The sequence below is a fragment of the Syngnathus scovelli genome, chromosome 7, assembly GCF_024217435.2.
Source record: "Syngnathus scovelli strain Florida chromosome 7, RoL_Ssco_1.2, whole genome shotgun sequence".
Classification (NCBI taxonomy): domain Eukaryota; kingdom Metazoa; phylum Chordata; class Actinopteri; order Syngnathiformes; family Syngnathidae; genus Syngnathus; species Syngnathus scovelli.
In genome coordinates this window covers 9,998,660-10,023,149 of record NC_090853.1, presented here as the reverse complement: position 1 = coordinate 10,023,149, position 24,490 = coordinate 9,998,660, and the positions used below count along the sequence as shown (strand labels likewise).

Genomic DNA, 24,490 nt, shown 5'->3' with positions numbered 1-24,490 from the left:
TTCCTTGCTGTATTATCATGTTTCTATGGAAACAACACAACATTACCACGGAGGTTCTTGTCACGCGCTCCAGGCAGCAGAAACTTTTAGTGGTATTGTTCTTTTCTATTTTTGTGACAAAAAAAAAATCCCTGTCTCAGCTACATCCGGACGTAGAAGAAATGGTATGGTTTGTGCAATTTTTCCCCCTGATGTTTTCACTTTTTGGGGGATGGTTTAATTCTGCTGAAGTTCGATTCATTCTGACCTAGTGTAATTTGCTTTGCAAATAATGGACGAAAAATAAGACCGGGGTGAGGGTGGAGTGGACAATAAATCAGTTTTTGATGTTACAAAAAGCACATTTATATTATTTCATAGTACATAATAATTCATTTAATGGCTCGTAAATGGAAAATGTATGCTTTATCATGAACATCATATTAATACTACTAATATGTTAGATTTGTATGCTTGTAAATATAAAGCGACAGACAGTCAATCACATTCATGAGTCATTAATCTTAACAGAACCAGACAGTGATAATTATTGGAGAAGTGTAAACTTTGCAGAGTGAGACCTCTTCCACTTCAACTTTGAGAAGAAAACATTGCTATCGCACACGAGCCCCCTCATCCCAGGTAGATGAAAACCTGTTTGGAAAGACCACACAGGTGAGTGTGTCCTTTACCTTCCGCATCTGTCAACTGTCAGATGAGTGTATCTTTATTGTTTAGAGGTCATCACATTTGGCCTCGAAGGTAAAGGATGTTCCAGTGCAGAAGCAGATAGGCAAGACTATCCAAATAGTCACCAAAGACCTTGTACGCAATCTCAGGTAGGCAATATCTTTAAATTTAATGGACTTGTTATCTGGCCAAAATCTCACTTCCAGCCACTTGCTCAAAATCAGATGGGATAGGCTCCTGCTGACCTGCGACCCATATTAAGACAAGATGATGGAAAAGTTTGGAAAGGATATCATGCCTTGTGTATATACTATGAGATTAGTGGAATTTCCATTTGGGTCAGTCTTTACTAACTTACTGTGATTAATAAGAAGGTATAACTACATTCTTGTGTGGCCAGAGTCCCATGCAGTGACCCCTCTGGACAGTCCATCATTCTGCCATCAGCTGACTTTAAGCGGATCACCTCCAGATCTAAGGTTCTCTCCAAGGAGAAGAAGGAGGCCATAAAGGAGACACACAAGAGTGGAAAAGAGAATGAAATGGTAGCAATCATTTCAAAAACATTTACTTGCTGACTTAACCTTGAACAGCATTCTTAGTCGTGTTCTTGATCCTAGTGGGCAGCTGAAGAAAGGAAGCGGCAGATGTTTGAGGCCGACATGTGCCGTCAGGAGAGGGAGGCTGTGAGTGAGATCGAACTGGAGGCTCACGAGCGAAGGCAGCGTCTGCTGGAGCGAGCCAAGGCCCTGAGAATGGAGCAGGAGGAGGAGATTCGAGAGCTCAACAAGGTAGGAAATATACGTGCAGTTAAGGCAGCTACTTGGAGCGAGGGCATTTTGTTTGTTTGATTAGCGTAGCTAACTCAACTTAACGTTCAAAATGGGCATAATGTCAAAGTAAATTACAAGAAAATAAGTATATTTTCTTTAGAAAGTAAGTCATAAACTCCCTATCTGCGAGCTCCTCAGGCGATTCTTGGCGCTCAGTGTCAAGCCACACGAGATGCCCAAATCCAGGAGAAGAAGCAGATTCAGAAGGAGATGCTGGAGGAGGAGAGGCGCCTAGATGCCATGATGGAAGCTGAACGCCGCAGGCTTCTGGAAAGGCTGGAGCAGATTGATGAAATGCGTAAGCAAGAGAGGATCAGGTGATCAATCAGCTCCCCCCAAAAAAACACCACCCTTCTCATGCTGATGGCATCAGGAGTGTGTTGTCTGTGTGCTCCAGTGGGAAACAACAAATCTTTGAGCAGATCCAGCAGCGTCTGGAAGACAAGCTGGTACAAGAGGAGCTCAAAGAGCAGGAGAAAAATCAGACCAGAGAGAAACAAGCCAAGATGAACATGGAGGATCTCACGGTACCACAAATTAAGATGGCCAGTAAAATACATACAGTACACTGAATTGCCTGTATTGTTCCAGTCCCTGCAGAACAAGAGGGAGGAACAGCAGCGTCTGCACCAGGAGGTCATGCGCATCAATGCTGAGACGTTGAGGGCACAAGAGCTGAGGAGAGAGGAGGAGAAGATGGCGGACATGAGAGAAATGGAATACATCAAAAACAAATTGGTCAGACCTGCAACACCTTGATGTTGGAAATACTTTTGTACCTCAGTTTTATTGAACAGGGGTTCTAGAAGCAAATGTTTAGCGGTATCAGACCACATTTGCTATATGAGGGCATTTGGGCCTCCATTTGTCCCATCTGATGATTGATTACCTGTAATGTTTCCTCGATAGAAAATTGTCAGCTAGCTCCCACCTAACAAAATAAGCAGTAACCTACAGTTAAATACAGCGGAAATTAAATGGTGTGTTGATACTGGGTGTTAAACGTTGCCATATACATTTGTTTAAAGTAAGGGCGGGGTACTGACTCAAATCTACTTGATGTGTAAGACTGGACATGCATGTTTGGCTCACCTCAGTTAGAAGAGAAGAGAAAGCCATTTTTGTTGATCATATACGCATTACGTTTCTATCAAGCCCTGTCAAGCTAACATTTTTCCAGTTTGTTAAAAAGGGAAATAGCGTACCTGTGACAAAATGAAGTCAAGTACTATAGAAAGTAAATGGACAGATGCGTTCTTGTTTGCCATTACCTTTGACTTCAATACCTCCCGAAGCAACGTGAGGCCGAATATGAAGCGGAACAGAAGAGGATGAAGAGGGAGAAGGAGTTGGAGATCGCCAGGCTGAGAGCTCAGCAGGAGAGGGCGAAAGACTACAAGGCTGATCAGGTTAAGAATTACAACTTATTTTCTCAAATATTTCAATACTGAATGGTACATCCTCTAAATAGTAAGTGATTTTCGGCGACAACAGTGACGAGTGGCACGCAATGAAATCGATGAGAACCACTACTCTAAAAGCATGTGTGTGTGGATACATTTGGAAGGATGAACTCCGTGCCAAGAGGAACCAGGAGATTGCGGACAGAGAATGGAGAAGGAAGGAGAAGGAGTTGGCTGCCAAGAAGGCTCAGGAGGAGGCCATGCTTCGCGCTGCTCGCCTAGAGCAAGTCCAGCGTAAAGAGCAGCTCCTATCCATGGAGGCTGGCCGAGAGAAGGCTGAGTTTGAGAAGGTTCTAAAGTGAGAGACGGCAGTGACATGGTCACTGAACACCGTTCGGAGGATCTCTGTACCTCCTTTGGTAAGGCTGCTTTGTGCCACATTAAGGGTTCAGCAAGAGGCGAGTGTCAGACAGAAAGAGGAGGACAAAAAGCAGCGTCAGAAAGCGCTGCGCCATGCCGAGGCCATCAGGCAGCAGGTGAAGGAGTTGGAGCAGGCCAACATTGCCAAGCGCAAAGAGACATTAAAGGAGGCGGAGAGACTGAGTGAGGAGCTCCGGCAGCGACGCAAGCGCATCAGTGAAATTAAACAGAAGAAGCTGAAGGAGCTCAAGTAAGTGCAGGTGGTACTTGTAGACAATTCTCAAGGTGTTTGTGTAAATATGCATTTTTGTCCACTCGCAGGGCAACGGGGCTCAGTGAGAAATACTGCGGTGAAGTGGAGAGGAAAGCATGGCTCCTTTAATTCACCCAAAACATACATCTGGAGCCGAGTCTGTCTCTTGATTTACCAGTGTATCATCATGTTTGCTTGTAATCCAACATTCTGATTCCAAACCACATTTCCATACAGACTGGACAGAAGATACTTGACCATTTTTACATTTTATTTAGGCTAGTAGTTCCCTTTCAGTTAGGTCATATTAGGTCTTTTACTTTTTCAATGGCAGAGCCCCTTTCGAGCCCCCTTATGACAACAAATAGGAATTGAACTTAAGCAGGGTGACACTTTATATATACACACACACGCACACACTTTGAGAGATGTAAGGAAGTACATCAAGGTAAATACAGGCTCTTATTGGACACCGTTCTGGCTGTACCGAGACCTTTTTTCTTAACCATCTACACATGCAACCTACATGTTGTGGGTTTCACCGAGCTGTCATTTGGACATCAAAAAGTCATTTGTTGGTTTCGGAGGATGAGAGAGGTGAAGGACATTGGTATGTGCGTGGGAGCATTGCCTCACCATCTACAATGTTTAAAATCATGTTCACATCTGTACACGCTAAAAAGGAATGAAAATAAAACCTCATGGTGACCCGAGGGAAACGTCACAACACCTGGCATAAACAGACCTCAGCAGCGAGGGCTCAGCGTAAATACACGCACACATGCGCGCGTGATAAATGTCTACGTGGTCCCGCCCTTGCACATACACAAATACAGTCTCACACAAGCACTGTACACGGCACAAGAGGTCACCTAAACACACAGAGGAGAGCTAATATCTGGCAGGTACCACCTGTACAGGGCAAGAGGGTTTAAAATTCTTATTTAGACCATCTTTAATTCACATACGTACGCACGCACGCACATACACACGCACACAGGCTCAATCATAAAGTGACATACATCTGAATGCATTTAAAACTCAATAAAGCTACACACCTGTGCAGAATATACTATCATGACTGTACTTAGTGTTGCTAGGGGTAGCCATTCGAATGGCGATAAATGTTCAAATACTCTATGTAACATTTTTCTCTCTCTCCTCAAAATAGACAATGATGTAATGGATTGAAACAGACTAAACGAGACACAGTTCCATACATCAAAACGTAAGAGCTTCTCTCCACAGGAATTTCTTCACGAGTGCAAAATCCAATGCTCCTCCACCTACTTCAACGTATGCTCAGCTTAAGCAAGTCCACTTAAACAATTCAAGAATCAAAACGAAACAAACAAAAACATGACAGGAACATACAAAAACATTTCTAAACAAGGGGTTATAAATATGGAATGTGGGGATTGCAAATGTGGTCCAATTTCAGTTCAAACAATACAAATAAAAGTCCTTCATAGCATGAACATGTTTTTCTTCAAACATGACAACAATGTTGTAACAATTGTAAGAATATAAATACAAAATAAAAGTGGGCTGTTGCTTGCTTGTGGCCTCTGTTGAGGGTAGAAGACCATGGGAGGCTGGAGAAGAACACAAAGAGAGGAAGAGGTGGGGGGAGTGGACAGGGTGAAAGGTCACGGTGGAGTGGGTGTTCACATGCCATATCCAAAGTTGGCCTGTGGCGGCTGGCCATAGCCTGGTGCTGCTGTGTACCCATAGCCGTACGCCTGCTGAGGTGGTACGGCAACATTGGCGCCTGAAGTGAGCATCAGCTGTGGTGTGCCTGTCAAGCCAACAACACAACAATCTTCGTCCAAAAAAGCTTGCAATGACATATGTAATACGCTGGCCCTGTTCCATTTTTCTATTCCTGTTTTTTCCTTTAACAGTCATGCCTTTGGAATTTCCACATTACATGAACTCGGCACCCCTCCAAAAAAACAACAACAAAATAACAAAAAATAAATTAATAAATTATGTAATCTGGTAGAAAAAAAACATACACAATATTTTTCAATTTGGAAAGAATTGCATTAACGCAGCTAAAATGGTTAATTGAAAATATATAAATGAATAAATAAAAAAGTAAGAACGCGACGTGGCCCCAAATGGCAAGTGTACGTCCCTGGGAATGAGTGCATTCATTTACCATAAACAATTGGTTGAGATTCTGTGGCCTGCTCCTCCTGTTTCCTCAGGGACTCAGAGGCTTCGAGCTTGTCCACCTGAAGAAAAGAACATCAGTGGCGTGAGCACTAGCTTGGTGGTTCAGCAACTTGGGCGGAGGCTTTTGAAGACGCCAGGTTTGTAAAAACTGACCTCAGGGTTATTTCACTGGCTGAAGGATGGGACCATTGCTGACAGGCGGAGGAGATGAGCACCGTCCACATTTAAGTGAAAATGTGCAGTTTAAGGTCCTCCATTAAGTGACTAAAGCCACTAATGTATGACTAAAGCACTATAAGCATCTAATTACAGTCTAATCCGCCTTGGTTTAAGGGACACACAGTCTAATGTGGTGTTACGGGGGGCAGGAGGAGGGGTTATAGACAGATTATAACAATGATGGTCCCACCCATCCAGCCACCCAATCATCTACGTTACGATTTGAGAGTATGTAGAGAACCAACCTGTCACCAGTACAACTGACCTCTTCTTATGTTTGGCTGCTCTAAAAATGTAATTGGAGCTAATTCACATTTGATCTGTCGTTATTAATGGACGGTAATTCGTCAATTAGAGGGCAGCTGCAAATGCGGGAGGCATCTATTATTGTCACTAAAGACGCTGCATCCAGATAATCATGAATATTTTTACTTTTACGATAATATTAAAGGGTTACTGAAAACAAAATATAGGTAGTTAGGTCTTTGTAACAGTTTGACCTCAAAATTAAGCATGTGTTGTGGGAAAATTACCTTTTAATTGCTTGTATACAAATGCTGTAATGGGCTCTGCGTTGGGCTTGCCATCCTTCAAGGCTGAAATCAAACATCAATGTAAACTTTTGAGGGGCCTATTTCTGAAAACGTGTCTGTTAGTGAATCATTCAGACTTTGGCGCCATCATTACCAAATTGTGTCTGGGCAATATGTCTGCTGTATGCGCCACAATCACAGCTCTGTACTCTAATTGACGCATGAAATTAGATGTATTCGTATAAGTGTTGACTGCAAGAGGAAAATGCACCCTCTGTCTTTGTGGCATCCTGCACAGACACTTTGAAGTTTGTTCTTGCTTTTGTTTAGATTCCGGACTTAACGTGCAGTCCACCCTAGTCATTGTAGTAATAAAATATGTAATTACCATTGTCTAACCGTATATATGCAACAGAGGTAGGTCTGCCTCCTCAAAAATAAACATGTTTCATCAAGACATAGGTGTGTAGTGTGTCCTAAAATGTATAATCCTTGGGGAGGTTTAACAAAAAAGTGGCACAGAGATTTAAAAAGTCAATATAAATATAACTTTGGTTGTTTAGGAGGGGGGGGGGGGGGGGGGGGGGTTCTTGACTACATTACATTTTTGCCAGGTAGCCGAAAATTACCAGCAGAATCCAAACGAAATAAGCAGCCAGCAGATTGAGTTATGCAATATGCAGCTTGAACAATAGAAGCTTGAACTTTGATGAAGCACAGGATAAGTGAGGTGTCCATGTTCTGGTACTGGGTTTAGTTCTGTACATACTGTGTAGTATATTAATGTCAGTCAATCTGGTTGTGCAGGCTCTTGCATTTCGAAAAGAGAAGGGTTGAGAGACATGCGGTAGCAGCAGTTTTTGGTTACGTTCCTCTTTAAGAATGCGTGAGAAAGAGAAAAGAGAAGCACAGCGCCATAGTGGAGGGAGCGAGAAAGAGGGCAGACAGGATGCTCTTGTACAGCCACTTGAAGGTTTCCAGAAGCAGGCACAGCCAACAACGATTTCTCCTTGCCCGGTGCTGCTGATGTTATCGAGGGAGGGGCAGTGCATGCGTGTTGCTTCACACATCATGTAGCTTTACTGAACACACGACCTGAGTTGCATATTATTTTCTTTTTAACTGTTTGACAACGATGTTGGGAGGGATGCTTAAAGAAATCACTGAACACATATTCATCTCTGAGTACCCGATATTTGTTTTAATGTACTATTCAAGCACAGGAATCAATTGAAGCATATTGTAGACATACGCTGGAAAACACCATGAAGAAAGAATTGAAACTCATTGTATACCTAGAGAAAATGCTCTCAGCTAATAATCACAGGATGGTGTCGAGGGGTAGCTAACCACCGAAGTAATCGGAAAAAGACCTGACACTGAAGGTAGTGATCCAGAGTGGCACTTTTCACTCGTTGACACTAAAGAGGGGCTGGAAGCTTTACTGACTGATTCCTGTCAGCCTCGAGAAGGAGGCTACGAACAGAGTTTTGTGATAGCCAGGTCATTTGGTGACAATCCCCAAACTAACGATGCCATTAAAATATTTTTGGGAGAAACACATTTCCTCAGATAGCTCCCAGGGGCATCTATTTACTCATTAGCACTAAATACCACAAGGTAGGGGGGAAATCTATGACCTAATTATTGATTTATTACTATCCATACTCATATTCCAACCAAAGCCTTTAATTTTGGTTCATATTTCAAGAGATCATTTCTTTTTTTGAACACCCTGAAGATCAATTTAGTCTATAACCAATACAGACTATAATGGCCAAACCACTCATGGAATAGCCACAAAATCTTTTATTAATTTAGCATTCTTTGTTTTTTGACAATCCAAACAGAAATAAATCTAACGACTTTTTGTGAAACTGCTCCCTAATTTGTATCTCCCTCCTTGAGCAAGGAGCTTTACTGACTAAATGGTCAATGCACTCGAGTATACAATAATTAGGGCATACTTGTAATAATTTTTTGTGTACAAAACTATTTGAGGAAATATGGCGTGACCCTCCCAGCCAACAGCCCAGCAGAAGAGCTGTAAAGATGTGATGTGAAGAGCCCCACTCTGGATTGTGGGGAAATAGTTGTAGTCTAGTGAAGATGCAGAAAGTTGTACACGTGAAAGCAGCAGAGTGACAAAGTGGGAGGGGGAATCATGCAGTTCCTGCTAATTTTAGCCCTCCAAACTACTACAGGTTATAGGACAGCGAGTCAAAAAGGATGATTAGGAAATGGATTCAACGTTCACCTTTTCCTTTATCGCATCAACCTGGAAAGGAAATTCAGAGAGGCAACTTAAGGGAAAAAAAAAGCAAGTGGAAGTCTCCCACAATAGAAACTGACAGTGAGAAACAAGCAAACAGGGGACAATTTAACATTGAAAGACAACACAAAAACATAGAAGAGATGCAGGAGATGCCACTTCTGATACAAATGTGAACCTCACTACTGAGGGAAAGTACAGTAGTTCAGAATTTGGAATAGTTTCCCTTGAGTAAGGAGCCTTAACACCCCAAACTGCTCAAGTGTGAGTATAATGATGTGTACTTGCTATGTGTCTAAGGTGAATTTGTGATTGGTTAAATGCAGAGGGCAAAACCTGCTTATGCACATGACAATAATTTAAAGGTTAAGGTTGTTGACGAGTTTGAACTCCCTCTTCCACTAAATGCAGCATAATGCTGCAGCGCTATTTAATTAATAATCATGGTGGTTGTAAAAGCCTCAGTAACTTGCAAGTCAAAGATGCCATAACGGACATCTACCGCTTAAAATGAACTTTTATTCCATCCAACGTGAAAAGTGATTACGACTGTCACAAATCTCCTCTGGAGCACATTTGTATGGGAAAGTAGCTTGAGTGGATGAAAACCCAAGTGAAAAAGAATAACACCAGTGATGGCACATGAAGGACATAAGAGGAAAATGAAGGGAGCAAGAATAGCCTGAACGTACACGCAGCGACTTAGTTGCAGGCATATGGACTTGTGCTACACTACCTGATGTTAACAGTATTTGCAAATAGAACGGTGTGGAAGGAAAACACTAATTCTGAAGAATCCATTTAATAGGATCTCCATGTGAGATTTTGTGAACAGTATTTTCCAACATTTGCTCGCAGGGAGAAAGTCACTGTGAAGGTGCCCATCACTACCGAAGTCTCTACATAACGAACATTCTTTTCTATAAATATAGTTACGTAGGTTTTAGTGTTATCGTTTTCTTACGCCCTCGTTAATACATCCACTGTATGTTGTTGTTCCCAATTAATGTGGTGTTTTATTTTCTTCATGTGTGAATGACCCACCTTACTGAGGTACTCCCTCATGACCTGGATGAAGTACGGCATGGAGAAGTCCATGATATTGTGCCTCCAAGCAGTCTCAAGCACCACGTCAGGTCGCAACAAGTCGTAGCAGGTGAACAAGCAGGCAGCGAAACACTCCTTCTTGTCCTCCTCCAGGAACCACGCAAGAAGTTCCTCGGCCAGTTCAATGTCTTTGGACTCTGACGCATACTGCATGGCGTCCTGCTCAAGGGGACATAAAAAATGTACGTGGTAATGGTTCAGGTGGTGCCTGTGTGACCATAACGCAGTGAGTGAAAGTATACAGTTCATGTGAGTACTGCCACAACGCACCTTGTAGAGCTTGTCTTTCTTGCAAAGCTCAACACTCTGTTTCCAGCGGTTGTTGCCCTTGAAAAGGTATGCTGCGATCCTTCTGAATTCGATCAACTCATGCTTCTCGAGGCCTTGGGCCAGCGAGATGTTGTCAAAGTTGTCGTAAGCATCAATGGAAGTGCGTAGTGACTGTAAATAAGCAAACAAGACCGATGAAAACAATTTTAACAAGGAGAGAAAGATTGTTTTAATGACCGCTTCGACAATGGAAAGTTGTTGTGACTTTCGGTTTGACCCGTCATTGGTGGCAATGGAAAGTCACTCGGAAAGTTCAAAGTACATCAAAGTGAAACAAACAGGCATATAACATTTATTCAAACCAAATAACAGTAAATAAAGAGTCAGTGCCACATCATACCACATAGTCTTCCTCGATGATGAAGAGGTTGTTGAGAGACTCATTGACTGACTTGTTGTTGTGATTCTGGACAGACCTCAAATATGGTTTAACCAGAGGTAACTGCTTCACCTGAACAGATGAATCCGTAATGAAATAAATAATGATTACAAATGAAAACCATCTTTACCAATCTGTGTAATGCTTCACTTATGTAAAAATACATTTTTAGGCTCATATTTGCATGGGGTCGTGCACTAATCAACCAAACAAAACAGTGGCATAAAATGAGGAAAGCACTCACCTTGGTGAAAAAATTGACAGTACGTGTGTGGTCCAGTCTTGGGGAAAGAACAATGAGCAGGTCATTTAATAATAAAGGTTTGAACTCCAGATAAAAGTGGATGGCTTTGTAGTACAGCTCCACGTTTGCCACCTTGTTGGAAAAATCAAAAAGTTTACAAATGAACACACTTTTCTGACAATAAGCAAGTTTGTTTCATAGAGGAGCCCTACCTTGGTGACAATGTCTTTAAATTGGCCTTCTTTCCAGGCATCAGAAGGATGGTTCATCATGGTGATGATAGCATTGTCATATTCCTCATATTTATCATAGAGGAACACTAGCTCTGCCCAGAGGTGGGCCTGCTCGGCCGCCCTGAGAACCTTAAAAGTCATCAATCATCGTCATCAATAAATATGATTGGATCTTACCAACAGAGGCCTGTATCAAAGGTCATGGTAACATCATCCCTTAAAGAACGTTTCTTTAATATGGAGTAAACATCTTTTTTTTTAATGTTGTTAATAAATGGTGTGATGGTTCCCCGAGTATACCTTTGGAATGTTCACACGGGACCAGAAAAGTTCCAAGTGCTCCCTCATCTTCTGGGGTTTGAATTTGGAGTAGAGAATGGCCAGCTCTGTGAACATTCCCATGTGAGCCCGCTCCAGTCCCAAAGCAGCCTCCAGCATGGTGATCAGCTCCTCAAAGTAGGCGCGGTCCTGAAGCAGTTCAGACGTACACCTCATTCAAATCTTTTAGCTCTTTTACAAGGCTAGGCTATTTTTCTGCCTTATAATTCTCTTGAATATCGGCATGTACTCAGTGTATGTAAAAAGGGGGCTTTGTACCTGATAGTAGTTGATGAGTTCCTCCAGCTCATCGGCATGTACAACAATATGCAGGCCGCACATTTGGGCAAGCCTGAATTCTTTCCCATCGACACACGCAAAACACACCTAGAAGTAAACGAGAATGGACTCGTGAGGACTGTAGAGCACGTTCACTTCAATACTGGGTAAAGGCTAAAATCAGACGAGCAGTTAATTTCATTCAAAACTAATCTGTCATTTCTCACCTCTTTCCAGGTGCGTGTACTGTTGGCCTTGCGAGCACCATCCACAGCTGCCTGGTACTCTCCAAGGTGCACCAGAGTGGAAGCCAGGCGACCAAAATTAGACACGTTGTTGTAAAGCAGTTTGGCTGCCTCATACATCTTGTCATCATAGCAACGGTCACCCACCTAAAGAAAAGAGCAGGCAAAAGATAAGTCAAGACAGAATCAATTGGCAACAACAAATGATAGAATTTGATGCGTCTCAGAACCTACTTGTTGGATGTGGGCATTATTGGGTCCATTGATGAACTCTTCTAGCTCTGCAAGGCGGTTGGTCTTTGCCAGAGCAAAGATTAACTCTGTTTCAACATATGACTCACGGGCCTTTTTTCGGGCCATTTGCAGAAACTTTACAAGGTCCTCCCAGTTTCCTACACACAGCACATGACTTTTATTTGACCATTTCAAATGATTTTCACACAAATTGTGTTTTCTCTCAAACATTCAAACACTTACCACTCTGAGCTGCAGCTTGCCCCACCTCCATGTAAGCAGATGGGTCATCAGCCTTGATGTAGGAGTCAATAGCTTCTTTGACCAGGCCCTTTTGCAGCTGGGCCTTTGCCAGCTGACTCCACACTGGAGGCTCGTTGCAGCGCTCGGCAAACTCATAGGCTCGGTCCAAATTACCAATGTGCTCAATAAGAACCTAAATATGATAGGCCAGTATTCCAGTAAAATACACAGGCTAATAAAATAATGAAGCATAACTAAGTACAGTATAAAAGTCACTCACCTGCACAGCAGATGTGTTGACATCAAATTTCCTAAAAATAGCAAAGGCCTCCTCAAAGAGCTCATTGCTTATAGCAATGTTTGCAATATCTGGGGCATCATAGTTGTCCAGACGGTTAATGTACTCCATGACGCGGGTCCGATCGGCTTTGATTGCTGTCAGGATGAGCAGATTCTGGAGGTTTCTAACATATACACAAGACAAGAAGATCTCAGTGAGAAAATAGATTTTTAGCTATGGGTGAAAAAATAAAAGCAATGACATTTCATGATACCTGTGCTCGCTGAAGACAGAGTTATCCAAGACAATCTTCTCCAGAAGCTCAATGAGCTCATTGGGGAGGTCCGCAGTCATAAAAGCCTTCACTGAAACAGACACTTCCTCTGGATCCTGGGTCTCTGTCAGGGCAGTCTGGACAACCTGCATCACAAAAACACAACAGAAGCACAATGGCACAACATTTATAAAAGAGAAGCTTTCACAAGGACAGAAAAATGCATTTCCAGTTCAATAGAAAAAGACCTTGACAAAGTCTTGCACAATGTGTTCTATACATTTGCAAGAGATGTTTACTAGATTTTGCACGATTTAATACAAATAACACAAAGATGTAAGACCTGATCAATAAGTGGTCTTCTGTAGTTGTTGGTCTCCAGTAGCACACTTGCCCACAGCTCAGGATTCTTGCGGCGCACAAGGTAGCGTGACAGACTCTTGAACAGCGAGTTTTCATTACACACCTATAACATTTGACAAAAATCAGTTGACAATGTTGAAAAAAAAAGTAAAAAATACACACGTATAACATTTGACAAAAATCTGTTAAAAATGTGGGTCGGTGTCTTGGCTTTCAATGACAACTCACATGAATTAGTTCCTGGTCACACTGTCCTCTTTCATAGGCCACGCAGGCTAGGTGGGGGTCTCTCTTCTCACAGTATTTGCCCACTACACGGCTATCATAAAAAGGATTCTCCCTCAAGAAGCGCTCGGGGTTGTTGTTGCTGTCTATGTAAATCTTGGCAAGGGCATTATGGGTCGCAGGCTCCTCACAGCCTTCATGAATACGAGCTTCCAACCAAGGGAGCAGGAGCTTCAGTCTGTTGGGAAAAAGAAAGACGGAATTTCATTTGTTGAGAAAAGTGTCTCCCAACACTTATTTGGCTATGCCTATGCACTCCATTAGGAAATTCTCACAGCACACCAACAAACAAAAATATTCATTCATTTTCCAAACTGAGTGTGCTGTTTAATTAAACACTCAGCTGTATTTTTGTTGTTGTACTATTGCTCCAGGTTAATTGCACCTTCTGCCTTTTAGTGGAAGATCACTATACGTTATTGGCTGAGGAAATCTAGTTGGTCATTTGTTGTGGCTCTTACAGAGCCAGTGTTCCACAGCACAGTGGTTAGGAAGCAGCCAAATTGTTCTTTCAGTGCATGACAGTTTGTTCCTTCTCTTACCGATTTCTCTTCTCCACTTCAGCAACTAGTTCATCTGTGGAAAACTGTCCTCTAACGACCATGATCAGGTTTTTGATAACATCCTCAGCACAGTCGACATCCAGCAAACCTCCAATGACCACTGGGAGACGACTTGGGTTTACCTGCAGAACATCAGAAATGTGGAGTCAGACTGTTGCTCTATACGTAGATAGTAAATGTTGACTAAAAAGCTCAGATCAGCGTTGTACCTTCTGCACATAGATCTCAATGTATTTCTGCAGACTGTTGCGATACAAGTATAGGACCAGATCGTGGACAAAATCAAAGCGGTCACATACAATGATCAATGGCAATTGATCAGTCAACTTGGCTTCCTGCAGAGAAGAAAAAATAGTTGATGTATGCAGTGAAAATGTTTTTTCATGTCCAGAGTGTGCAGCTTGAAGACATTTTTGACCTTGAGGAAGTTCTTCACACGCTCAGGGTCATAGCAGTTACTCTCTCTGCAAATTCTTTCCACCTCTTTGATTTGACCTGTCTTGCAGGCAGCTTGAATGTATTTAAAGTGAACCTCTGGGTCCTGGCTAAAGTTGACAATGGAACCCAAGAAGTAGAACAACCCTGAAAGACAAAATCATGTGACAGCGTGTTACAACTTGTTTGCGCTCTCCAAATCTAAGTCTCAAGGTGTACCTTCGAAACTCTTGAAGGACTCAAAAAGTTCAGTGAGGCTCTGAGTGCTGAGTTGCTCATGATACTTGGAGGCAACCTGAACGCAAATCTGCAGGTTCTGGCGGATGTTAGCAGAGAGCATGGCCCGAAGGCATTCCAAAGAGTCCTCCACTGACAGTGAGCCAAAGAAATTGACTAACCACTAGAAGGGCACAAACGAGTGACAATTAGTATTCTGTAAGTAAAAAGGTACCTGTACCTTTGGAAACAATTAGAAAATCGCCAGTGTACCTCTGGGTTGAGGAGGTGAGTGTGCACCACTGCCCGCTTAATGTCATACAGATCAGTATAATGTTCTAGCGCCCTCTGAAGGAGACCAGCCTTTTCACACAGCTGTGCCACATGGGCACGGTCGTAATGGGTGAACATCTGGTTGCCCAGAATAGCATCTGCGACCTGCAAAAATCACCAGAGGACTTTAGACACTTAAAACCACTTTTTGTTCTTGAAATAACTAAAATGACAAAATTACAAAAATGAATGCATGAACATGAATAGTTCTCATTTTATTTCTTCATGTACCTGTGGCGCATGGACCAAATTCATTTCCAGCAGACGTGTCTGCAATGGTCCTTCCATGGGCCTGTTGTTCTTCAGGGCATCCAGCAGAAAGGATGTGCATTGCTGGATCAAGTTGTATTCCATGAAAACGTCTACAATCTAGACAGAAAGAAACAATTGCCATTTTGCTCAAGGCAAAATCATTTTACCATTATCATGAACTCAATTTATTATTATTATTATTTTTTTGCTTCCTTTGTTTGTACCTGTGTTATGTCAGCAAGAGGCTCTTCATCCTGCACCAACATCTGGGAGAACTGAAGCCCCTGTTCAGGGCTGATCCGCATTACATTCCGCAACAAGAAGATCCAGTCTGGAGTGTAGCCAACCTTATATATAGGAAAAATCATATATAAAAATACATACAAGAAAAATTCATCAATATTTTGTGACAATGTTGTAGAGTAAAAATAATTTTTGGAAATGTAATTTGGAATTTAAAACAGACGCAGCTGGCCATATGCATTCAATGATTATTACATTAGTTTACAAAAAGACTACTGATTAAACTATCAATATATGGTAAAGAAGAACAGCAAATAAGAGACAAAAACAAACCTTCTTGGCATACAGTACAATCTTCTGGAACTGGCCAGTTTCAGCAAAACATTGAATGACTTTGTTGGGGACGTTTGCTCGCAGGTACACACTGAGCGCAAGCGTGGGATCCACCGACTTCACCAGGTCTCCAAGCTCCTCTGAGCACTCCAGCTGTAAGCAAAACAGGACAGATAAATCAGTCAAGACAGCGCTAAAAGCCTATTGTGGAAGACAAAAGCATCGCCAGCTATAAAACCACCCAGTGAGCACAGACCTTGTCTTCTTTCAGCCATTTCTCTAGCAGCTGTTTGCGGCCCTGCTGGAGGACAGGCCTGCACAGCTCCAGAGATTCAAACTTATTAAGCTGGCCTTGATCCAATAAAATACCAAAATACTGAAGTAGTGGTGACCGCTGGCCTGGTTGAGCAGGAACACTCTGGAACCTGCGAATGGTGTCTGGTGTTCGCAGTATACCCTGGAGAACGACAAACAGACGGGTGACGACAGTCATTAAATGACATCACAGTGTCCTAATTAAAATTGAGGGGTGATGTTGGCAATGATAAATGTTCCAGAGTCAAAGGTGCAATTGACTGGAACAATGATTTTGCTTGAGGTAAAAAGGTTAGCTAGAACTTGACTGTACCTTCGGGGCATTAGCTGCCACTTTGGCCGCATCTGAGTAATTCCCTGCAGCAAAGAGGGTGTTAAACTTGCGGGCGAACAATTCCTCAGCCCCGGCAAGGTTATTGCGGACAGCCATGCGGAGAGCCAGGTCTGGATTCTGGAGCACATTGGTGATGTAGGGAATAATGTTCTCCTCTTCTACACATACCGATAACACCTGGGAAAGCACATTTAGCACTTCTGAGTTGCATATTTGACCCCAAATACTTTGTAAACATCTTTATTTGTTTGACATATTGCTAATTTATACAGACTCTTCAAATTCTTGCATGTTGTGTCACATTTTGTTTGCATAATACTCTATAAGCTCTTCGTGGTGGAGGTGCAGGTGAGATTTAAGAGCAATAACAAGATTAGACTCAAGTCTGCCTCAACAAGCTGCGCTCTTCTGCTGCAGCTATCTCACTAAAAGTGCTGCTACACCATGGCCCATTTGCAAATCTTATGAATATCAGTCAATTTTCAAATACTCATTAGGTGAATAGGGTCTGCCTTATCCATCAATGTATGGGAGAAAGGTATTATATACTCTGATTTAATCATAAACTGAACTCACGCTGGCTGCACAGAAATCAGTAAAGTGAATTCTTTGCGCAGTGACCTTGCAAATCTATGTATAAATATACACGTATTTCCAGGTACAGTATATATGCAAAAAAATGAAGAACAGGTGTCCAAGCGATTCAATGTCAAGAAAAATGTTTTCACTTTTTTTCCATACCTGTCCTTTTCTGTTGACCCCAATGATACCAGCAGTTGGCTCATGAGGGGCAGTGACAAAAATGGTCTCTCCACTAATCCTGTTCATGTAGATGCAGGTCCCCGTTTCTAAGTCGTACAGGTGGATATAGCCATATTTGGTAATGAGAAAGACTACATCTTGCTTGGAGCTTATCTAAAAATACAGACAATAGAGACATAATTAGAATACCCCCATCTTATAACGAAATTAAAATTATGTTAGTGGACAACATCAAAGGTCAAACTAATCAACAGGCACATAACTCAATAAATGTTACATTGATGGCACAATAACAGGGTTGCTAAAGCCAAAAGCAAGTTAAACTCAAGACTTTCAGACATTTTAATTCCATCTGAAATTTAATCCAAGACCAAATTCACATTGTTCCCAAAGTACCATGCTGTCTACTGTATAGATTCAATGCGCATCTGTTCTTAAGAGTTCCGACTAAAACCACATCATTGTTTTGTTGGTTATATTAATGTGACCGTGTGATGATACCATAAGAGTAATTTGGTAAACATCTATTTTTTTAAATGTTAATTTATTTTGGCATTTGAGACGACAGTGGGCTTGTGTGATTCATGGGGAATAGGGACCAGGCTGGCTCGTGAAAAGCAAAAATCTGTGTACATGTGATGTTCATTTAAACGTGTGTTCGCTGTCATTCAATCTGCGAGTTCTGTAAAAAATGAAGGGGGAAAATGAGGAAACCCACCCCCCCATAAAAAACAACAACAACCACAAAAGAACTAAAAAAAAAAGCTGCCAATATGCAAATCTGCAGGTGCCGAACTTTAAGTAGGCAAGGATCCACTGTAATGATCATATCCTACTTAAAATGTGTTGACATTTTTAAGACTTTTGAAAGAATGATTTGGGACATTTTAATGCTAAATAATGCCTTGTTTTAGATTTGTTTTTAGACTTTTTAAGAATCCGCGGGAACCCTGAATAACAGTTGTTTACAAAAACAACTTGTTATCCTTCATACCTGCATGGCAACCGGGAAGTCATTCTGGGCTTCTGGAGGGAAAAATACATCTACAGCCTTCTTCGGAAATGGCTGGTTCCCGGTTGGTGGAGTGCCGACTTCAATTATGTGGAGCTATAAAAGAATAACAAAACAAAGAAGACGCAAAACATGAAATTGAAATATAATATGACGCATCATTCAGGTGCATGATCTTACTTTTCCGCCTGCCTGTCCTCGAACAGCAAAACAGAACAGAGTTGACTCCTCTGTGTTGTCCTCCATCTTGAATTGTGCAAAACCAGCCGCATGACCTTCAATGGGCTGAGAAACCTTCCTGTCCACCGAGTACAACTGCATTGCTCCAACAACACGGTTTTGCTGGAGAACATAAGCCATAACAAAAGATTGATTCAACTAAGAAATACACACATTGTATAAATAACTGTGAAACGACTACACTAATTGAAAATATAGGATTGTAGATCACAATACATCCCACTGGAGCTTTATGACAGTTTTTCCCACACAATGCAATATCCCGACCAACAAACTTAATATTACATTACTTACATTACAACAAATAAATGTTGACCGGTGACATAAAACATCATGTGACTAAGGTAGGACAACAGTGAACACTTTGTAAACACTCTTGCCATCTAAATGATCCATTAAAAATATATATGCTGTCCAATACAGATGAACAGTTTTGTAGAAAAGCTGATGACCACACAGTTGGTACCTGTGCTGAAATGCCGATTAGCAGTAACCATTTCTGTTTGGCGTCAGTGCGATAATTGATGATCTGGCAGCCTGCCAGGCTGGAATGGCGGTCAAAGACTTTGACTGGCTGAGAGTCGCCCTCCATGCTCCAATGGTAGACCGCGTTGTCTGTGACCAGGGCAACTGTGTTGAGTGAGATCCACTTCCAGAAGGTCACATCATCTGTCATTGTGTGAGCCTTCATCTTGCTCTTCATTTCAATATTGAAGATCTGCAGGGTCTTGGCCGCTGAAAGTATTAACATCAAGGTTAATGTGAGTCGACAAGTTGTTTTGTTTTAACACCACACGCTTGTGAGAAGATAATTATTAGACAGAAAATTGAGTCATCTAAGCTACTACACATCACCCACATCAGACAATGGGGGGAGGAGAGGACAAATACCAAATTCCAGTTGTTAGAGTAGGGAGTCAAGGTTTGCTTTCAGTGATAGGAAAGCACCACACAACAAGGCAGTATCAAATCAAGAGGCAAGACCAACAAAAGGGTAACTACATTGTGGTAGATCTGCATTCAGTTCATTGACGTGTGCACATTCAAGGCTGGATATGCAACCCCCCCGGTATGTGGACAAAACCCCCAATTTATGGCTTGACAGACTTCCGCAAACTGTTTTCAGACTGACAAAGCACTGCATACTTCTATGTGTCAATACAGTTACTTGACTTGGTGTCGCTCCAATGGCCTTATTGGGTACATTCCACAGACAGAGACATTAAGAGGTATTTAGTTTTCTCTGCGGTCATACCAACACATTGGGTAACATTGGTAATGGCACTCGTGTATTACTGTGCAGAACTATCAGTTCGCTTTCTCATACACACTCGGAATACAAAGACCAATTGCGTGCATTGTAACGCCTGCCAAATGACATGACTCGGCCAATCAAATTGTAAAAAATTCAGAGCAGCTTTGCGAGTGGAGCAACAGGGTGCGTGTGAGGCAGGCAAGCGGTGAGGAAGGCGCAAGTTCGGCGCAAACATCACCTTGTGGTTCAAAACAACAAAAAAGAAAAAAAGATTTATATTTCACAGTATATTCAAAGAGAATGCAGCAAATCATAAATGCTCACTTCTTTTTCTGTTTCTTCAATATTAACCCAGAGTCAGTATCTAAGTTTGTTAAGATGCCTTGTTCAAAAGAATTATTCTTCAAGCAAACTTAATAGATCATATTTTTCTAATAATTTAAACAGAGGCTTCTTTATGATTGTCTTCTTATTACTGCAATGACAAATACATCTGTTGAGCTTCAGGATTTTTTATTCCAATGGTTAGTCACTTTAGCTTAAAGCAGATTAATTCAGAGCCTCCATCTAGTACATGAAACAATAACCTCTGCGGCTCACCATCTTAAGAGAAATAACACAAATGAGAATGAAATTCTAAAATGAGAGATGTCAGACTTTGGGTTAGGTCTGAATGCAGATTTGCAAGAGGGAACTACAAAGCATACAGATGATGTAATGATGGGAAGGTTGCTGGACAGATGCACTAACACCGACTAATTTGTTTGTTCATAAAATATGATCTGCAGTGTTCTATACAACACAAAATAAGCAATATAGATCCAACCAAATCACCAGTGATGTGTTAGTATGTGTGCAGCAGCTGAATAGACTATGAGAATTGGAGGGCATAGGCATGTTTTTAATTTTGGGGCAAGGGGAGTTTAAAATGTCCTGTGATACTGCTAAACAGTGGAAAACTCAGAAAACAGTGAAAGGGTCTTTAGAGGGGAAGTCGATAGTTTTTCTTTACAATATCTTAAAATATCTTTTTATCTGGAAAATGGTCTTTTACCTGGAAACTGACTTAAAGAGAATATAGTCTTGCTTATCAAATTATTCTGAAAACTTAATTTTCATCATTTTGTCAAATCAAAGAATTAACTAAAATTCATGAACATAGTATATATCTGTATTGCCCATTAGAAGGGCTACTTGTATGAATTAAATTCTAAGGCTGTATGTGCTGTACTAAGACTAATGAAAATAATAAAAATAATTAAAACAACACTACAAATCTCATCTGACACTGTTACTAATCCGATGCCAAGCATTCATTAAATCTATGACCGGTATTGTGCATTCGTGTCAAGACAAGTGCATACAGGGATACACTTTGACAACTCATGATTTGTAAAATTCAACTCACCGTCTGCAAACATAAGAGAGCATTAAGGAAATGAAAAAAGAGCAAAAACAAAAACAGACAAAGCATTCATGACAGCATGACTTTTTTACCATCAGTTTTACTGAATAACTTAATATCAACTCACAATGATAAAACTTCACATTAATGACACTATTTTATATGTCTGCACAAACGAATGAGGTGGCCGAATAAATTACACAGATGACCTGTGTGTATGTGTATAGAAAAAGTTTTCAATTAAGTCGTAAACTATTTTGGCTTGAATTTGAAGACAAATTGCTCACTGCCTTGTAAAATAATGAACAATTAGGGATGCTATTTACTTACCTTTAAGAGCAATAACTTTGCTTGCAGGGTTCATGATGGCGCTGTCTGCAGAGATGGGCCTGCGGATGGGGTTGTTGGGATCGGCCATGTCAATGATGACAACCTGAGCCTGCTCACCCACTTTCTCTCTTATACAGATGAACTTATCTGACTCCATTGTCAGAGTGCTGAACCCAATGTTAGCTGGGTTGATGCCCAAGTTCTGGAGCTGGAATATGAAGACAGTTTGTCTTAGTAGAATACAAATAGCAAAGCCCTCCAGTGACGGGAGATAAAGAGTACGTTTGTTAGGACAGATGACACCCAATTTAAGTTTTTCATATTGCTTTAAGCAAAGACTGAAATAACTAGATCAAGTTGAGCAGCACTTAATTTAGACTAAATGTATCCCACCCAGGGCGGCTCGGTGTCGCACTGGGTAGCACGTCCGCCTCACAGTTAGGAGGGTGCGGGTTCGATTCCACCTCCGGCCCTCCCTGTGTGGAGTTTGCATGTCCTCCCCGGGCCCGCGTGGGTTTTCTCCGGGCACTCCGGTTTCCTCCCACATTCCAAAAACATGCTTGGTAGGCCGATTGAAGACTCCAAATTGTCCCTAGGTGTGAGTGTGAGTGCGATTGGTTGTCTGTCTCTGTGTGCCCTGCGATTGGCTGGCAACCGATTCAGGGTGTCCCCCGCCTACTGCCCGATGACGGCTGGGATAGGCTCCAGCACGCCCGCGACCCCCGTGGGGACTAAGCGGTTCAGAAAATGGATGGATGGATGGATGTATCCCACCCGGATACATTGGGTTCAGAGCAAAGACTTTAGGATTAGATCCGTTTTAATGTGAACACATTCTTATTTCCCTTTGTTATTTTTATTTCACCAAATAGACAAAATGTCACTGTCAAATTACTAATTGAACAGTAATTAACAGTTGTTGTATGACAGGTGTCAAGCTCATTTTGGTCTCAGGCCACATCATAGTTATGATACCTCAGAGGGCTATTCTGACTGCGAAGTCTGAAGCCACATACCAGAAATGTATGATTGCCGCATAATATCACATTCACACATAACACAAATATATGGACAACTAATTTTGTAATCAGAAGCTAGTAAAAAAAAAAGAATTATTTTTTAATTTCAAAAGGGCTTTGGTGAAGACAAATTGCAATTTTGTAATTGGTTAAATAACATGAAATCAATGCACATGATTTGGCTTTGTGGACCACGTAATAATGTGGCAGGCCAGATCTGGCCCCCATGCCTTGGGTTTGACACCTGGGCTGTAAAAGTAGGCGCTACCACACCAGGTACGGGAATTGCAGACTAAATCGTGATAGTATCACAAAAGATTTGCGAATGATAACTATCACAATATCAAGCTTATATATTGACGGAACACAATATGTAGGTAATTGTATGTATGTATACACACACACAAACGCGCATATATATATATATATATATATATATATATATATATATATATATATATATATATATATATATATATAATACACATACATATACACACACACACACACACACACACAACGGGTGTGTATAATAGAAATTATTTTTCCTAATATTTTTAAATAGACGCTTCTGTATGAATTCAGAGCAGCTGAACACGGTTTCTTGTTTGACTCATCCTGTCAGAATAGTCATTGGAGAAATTTTGGACATCAAAACATCAATCCAAATGTGTTGCATAAAGCACGATGACTAAACGCGTCATTTTTATACAAATTCCGCGTTGAATCAATGAAGCTATGATTTCATGACGTGACTGCAAGCATCCCTCATGACACATTCATGACGGTACGAGCTAACATTTAAAAATGAAGGCGTGTGCAAATCAAAATCACACTGACGGTACACTGAAGGGCAGCGAAAATGTTAAATAGAACGATTTGCCAATTTTGCGAGTGTCAAACAGTGAATTGGGCTGCGCAGTGTCTTTGGTGAAAATGAATGAGATGCTAGCCTTGAAGGCTATTTGTTAGCTGATGCTAAACGGGGGAGGGGAGGTCATTTATTTGCTGCGGGTATTGACGTTAGCTCAGCTAGCGAGCTGTCATACGACTCCGTTGTAGAGAACTCGATTCATAAAGCAGTCGCGCGTTTCATATCACAACCGAATGTGCCTACATACCTGTAGATGCTCCTGGAAGCGAATAGGCAAGATTTGCGACATGGTGTTTTCCTCGGCGTTCTCCAGAGTGCTTAAATGTTAGCCGCCGTGCTAGCTAGCAGAGCAGCAGCACCGCGCTAGCTTACGACCTCCTTACGCTACGTGTAGGTCGGAGCAAGTCCGTTGAGACAAAACCACGATAAAATTGCACTGCTCCCAAAAGCGCCACCCAAACGTTGCAGCCCAGTGTGTCAGTGTTTAGTTCTTATGCACCCCGCACCACAAGATGGATAGCGGCTGTGGTTACGGCTGATCTCCTGTCCAAAATCCGCAATGGCGGCGGAAACGGTTTTGAGTGGCTTCCCGATCCGGAAGCATCTGGAAGGACACTGGCTGCAGACCTTAGTTCATAATGGCTGTTTTTCCACTTAGTCATATAATTACATTATGTCCGCATCTAATTGTCACAATTTTCCATTATATCATATTCTTGTTAATGGAGTCAGATCATTCAAAATGTAAATTCTAATTTTAAATCTCACAAGTAGAAAATGTCCCGGGGAAAAAAATTGCATCAAACTAAATGTTTTGAGTTCAAAGCATAACTACGCGTGACGTCACCAAAATTTGAGCTTGGTGAACGTTGAAGATTAGCTTCTCAAGTATGCTTTTCCTTCATCATTTCTGATAATGGCGCCACAGAAAGCGGTAGTCATAACGAAACGTGATGGGTACTCATATGTGCA

At 41.6% G+C, this 24,490-nt stretch overlaps 2 protein-coding genes across 6 annotated transcripts; one reads left to right on the top strand and one right to left on the bottom strand.

Annotated features, from left to right (window-relative positions):
• Nucleotides 1–30: 30 nt before the first annotated feature.
• cfap45 (cilia and flagella associated protein 45) lies at nt 31–4,055 on the top strand. Its single transcript, XM_049726898.2, has 12 exons — nt 31–164; nt 553–654; nt 718–818; nt 1,070–1,214; nt 1,290–1,460; nt 1,641–1,819; nt 1,900–2,029; nt 2,094–2,240; nt 2,798–2,911; nt 3,070–3,263; nt 3,351–3,575; nt 3,647–4,055. The coding sequence occupies exons 1-12, from the start codon at nt 162–164 to the stop codon at nt 3,705–3,707; spliced, it is 1,572 nt and encodes a 523-aa protein (XP_049582855.1). The 5' UTR covers nt 31–161; the 3' UTR covers nt 3,708–4,055.
• Nucleotides 3,829–24,219, bottom strand: LOC125972874 (clathrin heavy chain 1). 5 transcript variants are annotated; one of them, XR_007482940.2, is made up of 34 exons: nt 23,766–24,212; nt 21,626–21,833; nt 19,102–19,370; nt 18,576–18,737; nt 18,378–18,491; nt 17,363–17,536; nt 16,601–16,798; nt 16,229–16,429; nt 15,973–16,125; nt 15,621–15,743; nt 15,376–15,513; nt 15,085–15,249; nt 14,815–14,995; nt 14,579–14,742; nt 14,370–14,495; nt 14,140–14,282; nt 13,541–13,775; nt 13,293–13,415; nt 12,950–13,095; nt 12,676–12,859; nt 12,396–12,588; nt 12,153–12,310; nt 11,901–12,065; nt 11,674–11,781; nt 11,377–11,544; nt 11,056–11,205; nt 10,844–10,975; nt 10,561–10,671; nt 10,161–10,331; nt 9,828–10,049; nt 8,769–8,789; nt 6,512–6,574; nt 5,743–5,818; nt 5,305–5,376 (listed from the first exon to the last, which is right to left on the bottom strand). XR_007482940.2 is itself a non-coding variant. In XM_049726895.2 (33 exons), the coding sequence occupies exons 1-33, from the start codon at nt 23,805–23,807 to the stop codon at nt 5,246–5,248; spliced, it is 5,055 nt and encodes a 1,684-aa protein (XP_049582852.1). In that variant the 5' UTR covers nt 23,808–24,177; the 3' UTR covers nt 3,829–5,245. The 5 variants fall into 5 exon arrangements, 3 of the variants coding, with proteins under 3 accessions (XP_049582852.1, XP_049582853.1, XP_049582854.1); XM_049726895.2 differs by lacking the exon at nt 6,512–6,574 and having other exon boundaries at nt 3,829–5,376; nt 23,766–24,177; XR_007482941.2 differs by lacking the exon at nt 8,769–8,789 and having other exon boundaries at nt 23,766–24,211.
• Nucleotides 24,220–24,490: the final 271 nt, after the last annotated feature.